General features: G+C 41.5%; 1 protein-coding gene across 3 annotated transcripts in view; it reads right to left on the bottom strand.

The window, feature by feature from the left end:
• RYR2 (ryanodine receptor 2 (cardiac)) overlaps nt 1–12,647 on the bottom strand; it is a 204,261-nt gene that overhangs the window by 34,011 nt on the left and 157,603 nt on the right. For 2 of the 3 annotated variants that reach the window (XM_008569234.1, XM_008569235.1), the window contains 5 exons: nt 11,104–11,208; nt 8,480–8,561; nt 5,062–6,359; nt 4,162–4,229; nt 2,174–2,321 (listed from right to left, as the gene is read on the bottom strand). In XM_008569234.1, the coding sequence (XP_008567456.1) occupies nt 2,174–2,321; nt 4,162–4,229; nt 5,062–6,359; nt 8,480–8,561; nt 11,104–11,208 (1,701 nt within the window). The remainder of the gene's footprint in view (nt 1–2,173; nt 2,322–4,161; nt 4,230–5,061; nt 6,360–8,479; nt 8,562–11,103; nt 11,209–12,647) is intronic. The other variant, XM_008569233.1, reaches the window with a different exon arrangement.

The raw sequence follows: 12,647 nt of genomic DNA, 5'->3' as shown, positions 1-12,647 counted from the left end.
GGGGGGGGGGGGGGGGGGGGGGGGGGGGGTTGGGATCCGTTGGCGGACACGGAAAAAAAAAAAAAAAAAAAAAAAAAAAAACAGTAGGGGTGAGAGCGGGAGCAAGGGGACAAGTCGGAAAGCCATCCCAGGACCACAGGAAGAGATGAGGTCAATGACGGTGACTTGGACTAGGTAGTGGCTATGCAAATGGCAAGGACTGGGCACACTCTGGATGTACTTGGAAGGAAGAGTTGAGAAGAATTATTGCTGGATTGTATTTGAGGTGGGAAAGAAAGAGAGGACTCAAAGATGATAAACTTTTGGATTTGGGGGCCTGAGCAACTAAGTAAATGGCTGGGACAATTTATTGATCTGGAAAACAAAGCAACCTACAGGAGAAGTGGGTTTAAGGCGATAGGCTATGGGGGAAATCAAGTGTTTGTTTAATATAAAATGGTAGGTATCTGTAAGGCATACAAGCGGATATTCCAGGGGCTCTAGCGTCATAAAGCCATATCGAAGTGATAATAATCCTCACTCTCCCCTTCTTGTACACACCCTACCTCTGTTGGTTTTCTTTCTCCCCACACAGGACCCTCTCTGAACTGCTGCTGCACATTGGACCAAGGCTGGCCACTACACCCAAACTGGGCCAGTCACACTGGTTCTCCTCAGAAGGTGAAGCAGGTCATAGAGGCAGGGTTAGCTAGCCATGGCTGTCTAAGTGGATGGTCACAAGGACTTGGGGTCCTGAGATGGCCAGGACCAGTCTTGTGCATGCAAACTAATGAGCAGAAAAAGTCAGATTGCAAAGAGAAGCAGGAAAACAGAGAAGCTGTGTAGACGCAAGAGAACATGTGAATCCTGACACAGAGAGAGGGACGAAAGCCTCAGTTACCTGGCTCACACAACTGCAGCTATACATATATCTCAGGAACCCACCAGGGATACTGCAGGGTGTAGGGAAGCCCATTCAACTTCTAAACCATCTGAGCAGAGCTACACCTGCAGCCCTGGCAACCATTACAGTGTATCAAATTAAAGATTATCCGGAGTTATCCAGAAAACATTTATGTTCAGTGCACTTTGTATTAAGCAAAATAGGGAAAATACAAAATGGTTTAAGAAAGCATAGTTAAAACTATTAATTAAAATCTATTTGCATAAATACATAAAATACATAATACATATACATGTTTATAAATAAGCATTTAGAATATATAATTACTGAGAACAATCCATTTCTCGGATAGGTGAAGTTCTACAGTACACTGAGTTTCTTAATTACCTATTTTTTCATTCTCAAGGGCTATAAAGCACTAAATATGACTCTGCCTTTCAAGTAGCTTTATTCTGAGGGGTGTTGTCCTTAATTTCTAGGTCTGACGTTATCAGTCAGTACCCTTGTAGGTTGATTCCACACACTCATCTCCGATCCTTTTCCTTCTTTCAAATAATTATACATAATTTTATACACACACACATATTTATAAAAGGCCTTTGAAACAAGATTTTTAAGAATTCAAATATGAATATGAATAGAGATACAGAATTACCCTTGTTTCTTTGTTTTCCAAGTATGAATATGTATTTTACTAATTTGGGGAACACTTCTGCTAAATGAATAGGACACTACATAAAAAACTATCTTATCTCTCGTCTTTCTTTTTTGTTTTACTTGTTTCTGTTAAAGAGTAATTTTGAACAGATCTTCTTATCATCAAGGAAAAATTGGCTCATTGGGTTAATATTCTGATAACTGGATTTTTTAATAAAAGGATCATATTATAGAAATACTGCCTAACCCAGCTCTGGAACATTAATATGAATTACTCTTACCCTAGGAGGCATGTTTTGCTTTAATCTACTGCAGGGCCTCAGAATATATTTACTGACTTGCCCTAAAGTCTTTGTGGGAAAACATGGGGAGCACTTACTGGCAGTCACTACATCAAATGGTTTCAGGCAGCGTTAACAAGAATAGAGGTGATGGGTTTGACTACAGGGAGTCGTGGACCAAAGGCATTCACTGTAGAGAGTAATCACATTCAGATGGGCGAATAAGGCATATCTGCAGGACTGAACTGGCTCCCTGACTGCACTCAAGGGAAGGTCAGTGAATATTAACTGAGCCTGAGTCATTATGGTAGCACAACAGATCAGCGATGATACTCATTCTAAAGCCTCTTACTAGAAGTTTCTGTTGATACGCTATGATTTTCTTCCAGAATGCTGACTCTGGCACTTCCTGCTCTCCATATCTGTGTGTGTGCAGCTGCCGCAGCTTCTGTTTACCCTTCTCTTCTCTGGCTTTCTCTTCTTTCTCTCCGTCTTCTCCCCTGTAAAAAGGAAAAACATGTAAGCTATCCAGAAACTAGCGAACTGCACAAGTGTGCAAAAATGGATGAGTGAACAAATATTTTTGGTCATAGTATCAATTTTAAAAACTAATTTCTGGGCCGAGCCCGTGGCGCACTTGGGAGAGTGCGGCAGCGCTCCCGCCGCGGGTTCGGATCCTATATAGTGATGGCCGGGGCGCTCACTGGCTGAGCACGGTGTGGCCGGTCTCAAAAAGGACAAAAAAACAAACAAACAAAAAAAACTAATTTGTTTTCCAATGAACGACAATATTCTGAATTTTAGCATCAGGGATAAGATTTCCTGCTGATCACAGCCCTCTGTAGACAGATACTTCAGTGAAGTTCAAACCTAAAGGACATTTTACAGGCTTGAAGAGTCTTTATATGCAGCAGATTCCCTCCTAACTGTGCAATAAAAAGACTTAACTGAAAAAGAGAATAACAATAAAGACTTTTTTTTGCTGTGACTTTCCAACATAACTTATTTTTAAATTACTATGTTAGTGCTCACTTTTTAACATTGTCTAGCTATTAACTCTTAAAATCAGAGGCCTATGCACTTGGTTGTTCACTGTATAAAGTATGTCAATATACTGATATACGGACATATATTAATTTTAACTAATCTTATTAATTAAATAAAATATACGAATGTAATGTAATTAAGCCAATTATATTAACATCGTACTAATTCCAGACAATAATGGAATTAAAAGCACTGAAACTTGATACTTTTCCTCTAAGTGCAAAATAACCCTTTACGAATGAAAGTGAAATCTTATATATAATCCACAGATATAAGCTATATTTAACCTTAACCCACATGAAGTACATCTAACCCTATGTTCAGCATTAGAGAATTGCCATTGAAATGCCTGCTGGGCCCTGCTATTCTAATAGCCACTGACGTGGCCATTTTTTACAACTGCTCCAACAGTGCAAGCTCCATGACGATGAACAGCACTGACTGCAAAGAACAGACAATGAAAAGAAGCCAAAAAAAAAAGCAGAATTTAGGAGAAAAATAAAATGCTGTGTGGGAATAGTAACACTACAGGGATGTAAAAATTTTATCTTTCCCCAATTTTACCAAATGTAGATATAAACCTATATAAACACAGGGAAAGATGTAGCCTTCAATTACTAGTAGAAAGCCGGTGTTACAAGGGAGTTACACGTTTTCATTGCCTCGTACCGGCTCCTTATTTCTAATTGCCACATTTAGAATTGTGCTCCAAAGTACCGGAGTGTTGTAGGAAATGAAGATCCCTGGGCCCCATGCCAGACCTGCTGAGGCAGCATCTCTGGGGTGGGGCCCAGGGATCTGTGTTTTGGATTGCCAGGAATTGCTTTGCCCCGTCCTCCTCCTCTCTTCAGATCCAAGCCAAACTCTCCAGGAGATTTTCATGCACGTGGCCCTGGGACTATGCTCTGAGGGCCACCACGCCATAGGAGTCTGTGCAACCTCATTTGGAAGGTTCGTTTACTCCCTTCTTTAAAGGACAGAATACATGCATGATTTTAGAGACAGAACTTTGGCAATCAGTCATCCTGTGAATCAGGAGCCTGTTCCGTGGAATCCCTGGGGTCTTTTCTGCGAGATAGCATCACACCAATGGAATGCTCCTGGCATGAGAAGGCAGGAACGGAGCCGTGGGGCACCTGCACTTGTCCCCACCCACGATGGAGGTCCTCGCCATTGGTGCTTCGTCGTGTGGCTCATTTGCGATATGCAGTTCTCCAGTATGCCTCCCGAAGACAGAGCACAAGATAAAGAGACTTACTGAAACAAAGGACAGTATACAGAAACTACACATACTCAGCTTTTTCCGGTTCAGATTTGGTTTCTTCCTTTTCTTCCTTTTCCTCTTCCTTTGCCTTCTGTTCCTTGAATGAGCCAATGGGGAAAAAAAGAAAAGCAGGATTACACATGACCTTTGAATGAGTTTAGGGAGCCATGTGATGACACGTCAAACTGTACCCATCCAGGACCCCCTTGTGCTCATATCCAGATAAAAGTGCTGTGTCTGCTTTCACTCTACCGGCCCAAACATTCTCTTCTTCTGCACACACTGCTACTGCACGAGCAGTGTGGATGAACTTCCTCGGCCTCTTTTGACTTTCATTTCTCCTTTCAGAAATACCCTTCTTCACCTTATCCACCTACTCAGATCTTACCCATCCTTCAAGGCCAGTGTAAGTCCCACCTCTTAGTTCTCATCTAACTACGTCACGCCATACTGGCATTTCCATTTTCTCAACATACGCAGCCTCTACTGTCCACGGCCTATGTTATTTAACACTCAATAATTTTCTAACATGCATGAGGACATGCATGTTAGTTTTATCTCTCTAATAAACTGTTTAAGGCAATTTGAAAGCAGTGACTGCATCGTACCTTTTAATTCCTGTGAAACCGAGTGATGTCAGACACATGGAAAGTACTCACAGAATATTCATGGATGGAATGGTGGCTCAAATGACCAACGTCATTAGGGTGGGTACTTAAGATTACACCTTAATAGTTTAAGATAATACGATAATTTGTAAAGAATCTTAAAAAGCCTAGCTTTATCTACCAAAAAGCCATTTCTCTTTGGAGATTCAAATGGGGTATTTAACGAGGCCCTGGCACAAGCATGGAACCTGGTGTAAAGTTTATGTTCTGTGCCCGTCTGAAGTCCAGAGGATAAACTGCTGTGGTTTAAAGGTAGCTTACCTGAAACTGCTCCTGAACCTCAGGGATGGGGACTGGGCTGCTCATCAGGTCACTGAGGCCGGCATTTGGATTGTGAGGAATTAGTTTGTACTGTCCTCCTTCCCTCTTCAGATCCAACCCAAATATGTCCGAAAGAAGGTCACTTTCCTCTGCCAGTTCCTGCAAGTCTGTCAGGTCTTCTGAGGGCAGGGCGGTTTCCACAGGTTTCCTCTCTCCCTCTTCCCCATCCCCTCGAACCTCGTCCTGGGTGGGGTCTGGCATGTTGGCCAAGAGTTCTGCGACTTTGATCTTTTTAGCACCTTCTACCAGGCTTCCCCCCAGCAGCAGGCTGCAAACGATGCGGAAAAAGCCTCTGAAAACACTGGCCACGAAGTGCAAGAGGGTCATAAAAACACTCCAATAGGACGAAAAGAAGGCTGTTACCATGTCCCTCACGGTCATCTTTTTTGCCTTTTTCATCTGTTTCTTGAGGCTCTTCAGGCTGAGCATTCGCATCAGGGTCAGGACGTTGTACCTGAGAGCAAACAGGGCCGACTTGACCGTCAGGATGGAAAAGAAACCCACCCTGGGCCCCTGCTCTTCGGGCCTCTCCTTCTCACTTTCTTCTTTATTCGCTGACCTCTCGTTCAGGTCCGACTCCGAGATCTGAGCCGCCAGCTGCATTTCAAATATGGTGTCCTCGCAGAAATTAACGAAGAGTTCCATCTTCTCCTTTTCACCTCCTTCATTGACCACATCGAATATGAACTGCCTTTTGGACTCCTTGACCTGGGGCTTCTCCCACTGGGTTCGGCTGGACTCGCTGATTTCAAAGTAAACCCTCTCGATGCGCTTGGCACTTCCCATGATCTCAATGCGGCCCAGAAAGGGCTGGAAGTAATGCAGCACACTCTCCGCTAACTCCAGGAACGTCTGCAGCCGAGTGTCGTTGGGCATGTGCTCGGAAAGGTTTGTCAGAAGGACGGCGACGTTGAAGCTGATGTCCTTAGCAGGTTCATGGAAGCGTTTGACAAACTCTTCATAGTCAAGGGTTTCGTTCTCGTCGGTCTCCGCACAAGACAGAAGAAACTCTGTTTCTGACTGTGTGTAGTGCTTGTGACTCTCCATCGCTTTGTGGAAGTCCCTCTTGGAAATGACCCCCTTGCCATCAGGATCATATTCTTTAAATGTATCGGAAGATGTCAAATCCTTTAGTTTTAAAAACATGTCAAAAAATTTGAGAATCATCTCCACGTTATTGGAAGACTCCACAAGCATATCGACCATCTGTTTGCCGATTGTCCCATTAACGACATTACCTGGTGGTAAAGGTAAAGCAATTGCATTTTGTTCAAAACAAACCTTCCTGACAAAGCCAGTGTCTATAGAGAAGATAACAGTATAGACCTTTTATAACATCTGAATCAAGCATATTTCCTTGTTTATCACCACTAATGTATGAAGGCTCGGGAACAGATGGTAATTATTTGTAAGCTATGCTGTAAAAAAAGTGATTACACGAACACACGCAAAATCATATTTACAAAATTACACTGACACACATAAAACAATATTTGAAAAGCTGACATGTTTTCCTCTCAAATTAATCAAAGAAGCTACATGTTTTAGATAAAGAAATTGGGGCAAACAACCAGAAATTAAAATCCAGTCACATATTATTAATAAAAGTGAACATTTGCATAGACCTTTAGGGTTGAAAAATCCCTTTCATAGACAATATCTGATTTAGTGTTCATAAGTTTGTAAGGCAGGTACCTTTTATTAATTCTAACTGTGCCAATGAGGAAATTGAGGTTTAGCAAGGCTAAATTAATGTGCCCGTTGTGACACGATTATTAACAATTAGTGCCAGGACTTCAAACCAGAAGCAAATATAATTTTCTGATAAAAAATTACATGCTTTTTCTAATTTAAAATAAAAAGCATTTTCCTATATTTCTTCATGGTCCAGAGTGTTTATAGTTATAAAGTGACAGATTGCTGATAAGATTAAGGAAATTACATATTATCCTAAGTTAAAGAAGCATGGAATGCTTTTATGCCAAAACAGAATGTGCTGTGCAACCTAAAGACAGACGCTAGAAGAAAGGTGCCTGGCAGGAGGTCTGTAGGGACTATCTGTGAAGCAGTAAGCACCGTGGGTTAGGAGAATGGGATCCGGAGCCACATCGCTGGGTTTGGATCCAGGCAGCTGAGCAACCTGGACAGAATTCTCAGCCTCTCTGCACCCTCGGTTTCCTCATTTGCAAAGTGGGGGTAATGATGCAAACGTAATGATTTAGGTAATGATGTACGTAAGCCAGTATCTGGCACATTATAAGAAGTTAGTTTTAAGTTAATGCTGTGGTTGCTGCTGCTGCAGTTATTATCATTGTTGCTGTTGTTATTTAAACCAAAATTTGAATTGAGGTCATGGTAAATGGATCCTGTGCTTGAGGGGTATAAAGTGGCTACTACTGCTGCCAACTGTGGGTTTTAAGCAAATGGTACAATCTTCAAAGTCCTAGTGCAGGGCACGACAACCGCCTCAGTGCAGTTATGCAATGTACAGCAGAGTAAAAAACAGACAGAGAAAACAGGAAGGATTTAAGGAAAACTATAGGTAACATAATACCAAACAATTCTTAGCTGCTTTAGCCATGTTTATGTGATTCACCGAATTCTCACATCACTCTACCAAATTATCCTCACTGTCTGGCACAGGAAACTGAAAACAGAGATGGAGCTCGTCCAAGGGCCACACCGCCAGGAATCAGGAAGCCAGGAGTTGAGCCCTGGCAGCAGGTCTCAGAGCCCAAGCTCTTAACTACTACATTTACTGCCTTATACAGAAAAGAAATGCAATAGCAAAGAAAAATAGGCTTGAAAGAGGAGAGAGAGAAAACTAAAACAGAGAGAGGCTGTGGTGGGGAAATGAGACTGGGCTGAGGCTCTCCTGCAGTGTTCTCGTCTTTGTCTGCCTGCCAGGACTTTAATAACCCACAGGAGTGACTATGTGGTCACCTCACAGCAGCGACTGATGTGGTTGGAGTTTATACAAATGTCTGCAATCCCCACCAATTACAGAAAAATAAACCAACAAACAAAATCTTTATACACTCTCTGTCTGGAGAGCTTACAATGCTGTGGGAGATCACGATGAAATGAAACGTGTTACTAGAAGTAACTACTGCATTCGTTCCATCAATGTGTAAACTGAGATATGCAGAATTTCCCTTTTTAAAAAACCAAACAAACAAGTAAACAAAAACAACTAACTTGAGAAAAAGAAAAATAAAGCCAGCAATAAACCCAAGGTGTTTGTTGCATATTAGTGTTGTTGTTTTAGCTCTCGCTGCATGCTCACTCCACAAGCAAGTGCATACCGATCTTTAAAACAAAAGAATAAAAAGAACTAGAAAGTATAATTTAAAACTACCTTCTAACATGGACAGCAACATGACCACCATATCCTTTTGAAGATCCATTAATTCTTTTAATAGCTCAATTTGGCTGGAATCCTGAAAATATTAACATATTGCATTTCAGATACTACGAGAAAACTATGCAGCAAGAACAACACGCTCATTCTCACAAAAGGAGGACTGCACTGCTGACGGCAAGCACCATAAAGCATTAGGCAACTAATGGAAGGCCTAATGCGTGGCTTATTAATAATAGGTATGCTTTGGAATTAAACAGTATTTTCTCTTGGCTTCCACTCATGTTCATTAAAGCATCTGCAAGGACACTGAGCACGTCTAACAAGAATATGCGATAACTAGAGCAGTGGTGGATTGTCTAGTGCCAGGAAAGACACACGTGTTTCTGCACAGTTGATACCTGGATTTTACCAGAAAAGGCCACATTTTTCCTTCTTTCTAACTTCTTACACAAAGTTGCTATATAATATGTAAAAATTAACTTATTCTAGAAAATATAGGCATATACGTGACACATGAGATAAATTTATCTTACATAAAACTAACCAAAAATGAACACAAGTATTATCGATTTGAATACTGCACAATGTATCTCATTTACCAATTTCACTAAGCTTTCCAGTATCTCCCTGGTTAAAGTTTTCTGATCTTTTGTCTTTGCTTTTGATTTTTTACCATGATTTTTTTTTTTTTTTTTTACGTAGACGTGTTATGTCTAAACATCCTTATGCTTAGATCTAGTGCCTGGAAATATGGAATATGCTTACATCTACATAAAAAACTTACATCTCATCAAATTTTTAAAATTAAATCATCCTTTTAAAAAAAGAATTGTGTAGGGTACCATTATTGATTTGGATTTTGCTACATATGAAGTTAAATTTCTACACTGATGGAAAAATGAGACTTTTTCTTTTTGATTAGCTATTACCATGACTCTGTCCATAAACAATGAAAAACTGCTAAGGAGCACTAGATCTTAAATGATGGAAATACATCAGAATGAAAACACTCTTCTGAGTGTATAAATTTGGTTCATGGTGGTTTCTTTTACTTACTGAAATGTCATGAGTGATTAGATGAAAGAATAATGACATTTCTGTATTTGGCTGAAGTCACTAATAACCAGATAGTGACAAAGATTCTCTCCTTGACCAAACCCTAGCCGGGCTCTTCTGAGCCCTCTTCTTGACTAGGCCTCAGCCTTGGCTGGTAAAGACTTGAACAAACACTAGCACAGTTTCTAGCAGCTCAAGGTTGCATCTATAGGATGACTCTAGCCCTTCTTAAAGTGCCTGCCTGAGAAAACTCAAGGCTGCCAAACAATTTACTGCTCCAGACAATACCTGGGGCTAGGACCTCTGTCTCCCAGTCTCTGGGGGAGGACAGAATCATAACTTGGTTAACTGCCAAACAGCAGGCACAGCTGGCCTAATCTCACTTACACCAACTAACACTTTGTAATTTTTAATTTCCCTAACTCTAGAGAAAGAGCCCCTGCTCAGTGAGTTCAGTTCACACTGGACTCTTTTCCCTGTGCACTACTTATTACTGATTAAAATCTTTCCTTACCACTTTAACTAGTGTCTGGCTTTGTTTCTCTTTGACAACGTGCTCCTGCCTGGAGGCCAGAAGACAGGTTTGAGTGTCCTCACTTTACTGCAGAGGAAACAAGGCCTCAAGGAAGACAAAACTGGCCTACAGTCCTGGGACCCACGAATGAAAGCTTGGGGACTGCAGTGGCAGTATTCAGTATTCTGACTTTAAATCTAGCATTCTTCCTTCTACCTGACCACCTGGCAAATCCTACACCCTGACAGATATGTCAGATGTCAGGATATACCATTAAAATTCACCCATCAAATGGACACGTTTACTCAGGATTTATAGTATGAACTTTTCTTTCATGTATCTTTTAGCTTCAAATGAAACAGATACAGTAGTGAGAAAACAACAAGCTGATGTTTCAAACAGGCACTCCCAAACTAACATTGAAAAGCGGTGGACCAGCTGGCTGGTTAGCTCAGTTGGTTAGAGCTGGTGGTGTAACACCAAGGTTAAGAGGCTTGTATCCCAATACCAGCCAGCTGCCCAAACCAAACCAAAACAAAAAACCTTACATTTAAAAAAAAGAGGTGGAAAATCTGTTTATTCTTTGCTTATCCTTATAGCTATTATTTTCTCTCTGACATTCACAAAGTTAAATTCCCTGGTAATGGGTGAATGTCATACACTGAAAACAGCTGCTTGTTTATGACCCTATAAGAAAATTGCCTCCCTTCCCACTAGAGATTTGTAACAGGTTACAAATCCTTTTTCAATTATCTATAAGGGAGAGGAAATTGCCAGTGAGCAATTACCAGGAAGCGTATCTCTGAGGACGGTGACATGTACAATGTTTGGGAAGTCCACTGTTTTATTTCTCTATTACATTCAATTCTTTAATGTCCTTTGCTCTTAAAACTGAATAATGGCTCCCATAAAATGTTTTAATGTAGAGTAAAAGATATATAAAGCAATCTCAAAAAATAATGTTCAAACCTAAGAAAGCATGTTTAATTTACCAATAATTTTCAGTCTCCAGTTTGTCAATTACGGTAGTGGAAGGCAGTTACTTTACCTGAGACAGCTTCATTTGCATGTGGGCAAACACGTGCAGAAAGCCCACCACTGCGTCCCACAGCCGGCTGTGGGCCAGGCTTTGCTGGTTCCCAGTGCAGGGACCCTGCAGCACAGAGAGACAAACAGCAATCACTCCTGAGAATTGATTTGCCAAAATAAAGTTTACAATAATAGGGAAAAAATTAACTTAGTATTTACATATCGTATTGCCACCATGTTTTTAGAAAAGATAGGAACCCAATGTGGAAGAGACACTAAGTTGATAACTGTATCCTTAAGAGATAAGCATGTTCTTCTGTGAAATGTTTAATAAATCCCCAATAACGTTTCTCAAAGATTTTATGTTTTGTGTCTGTATGCATACTAAAACATGGACAAAACAGAATGGCGAATCATTTCATTTTTGTCTTGCTTTGCTCTTTTCCACTTAGAGGAAAAGGTTAAGGTCCAGGTGTTTTGGCTGTTAAGTCAAATCAATCAGTAGTCACTGCCTTGTGTTGAAAAGAATCTGAGAACATGCTTAAGATGAGAGGTGATTATTTCTTATTCCTACATAGTAAGCTGGATAATGCATTCAGATGAGAAAAAAAAATCCTCTTCAACTAGTAAAGAGTTTTGCACATAGTGAGAGCTCAAAGAATGCTTCTAGCTTCAGATAAATTCAGGAATTTTACTTATTTTAGGAACCAAGAAATGCCCACTTGTGGCTGAAAAAGCATTTAACTTTTATCTGGAAAACAGAAATCATTTTCTAACCATTTCTACAAAATTCACCGGCTTGCTCATGTCATCAGTCAATCTTATCACTTAATCAGGACAGTTTCAATGAACGCTGTGTTATGCTGATATCCTTCTAGACATCAGATGAGAATACTAAGGCAATTATAAAAGCCAGGGAAGGGGCCGGCCCGGTGGCGCACTGCTGCTGTGCGCCGCTTGGGAAGTGCGGCGGCGCTCCCGCTGAGGGTTCGGATCCCACATACAGACCGGTTCCCGCTCACTGGCTGAGCGAGGAGCGGGGGCAACACCGAGGGTTGCGATCCCGTTGCCGGTCCCGGTCCAGTACGGGCGCGACACTGAGGGTTGCGATCCGTTGCCGGTCACAAAAAAAAAAAGACAAAAAGACCAAAAAAAAAAAAAAAAAGGCCAGGGAAGATAAGAAAAGAGAATATGAGTGGACGGAAACTGACTTACACTTTCACTACTATTCGATTTTATTTATTTATTTTTTTTTTTTGTCTTTTTCAGTGTCCGGCAACGGATCACAACCCTCAGTGTTGCCCCCGTACCGGACCAGGGACCGGCAACAGGATCGCAACCCTCGGTGTTGCTCCCGCGCCTCGCTCAGCCAGTGAGCGGGAACCGGTCTGTATGTGGGATCCGAACCCTCGGGCGGGAGCGCCGCCGCGCTTCCCAAGCGGCGCACAGCAGCAGTGCGCCACCGGGCCGGCCCCTTCCCTGGCTTTTATAATTGCCTTAGTATTCTCATCTGATGTCTAGAAGGATATCAGCATAACACAGCGTTCATTGAAACTGTCCTGA

This window comes from Galeopterus variegatus, unplaced genomic scaffold (assembly GCF_000696425.1).
Source record: "Galeopterus variegatus unplaced genomic scaffold, G_variegatus-3.0.2 Scaffold482, whole genome shotgun sequence".
NCBI lineage: Eukaryota > Metazoa > Chordata > Mammalia > Dermoptera > Cynocephalidae > Galeopterus > Galeopterus variegatus.
Note: the sequence above shows the minus strand (reverse complement) of the source record. Positions and strands in the feature narration are given on the sequence as shown.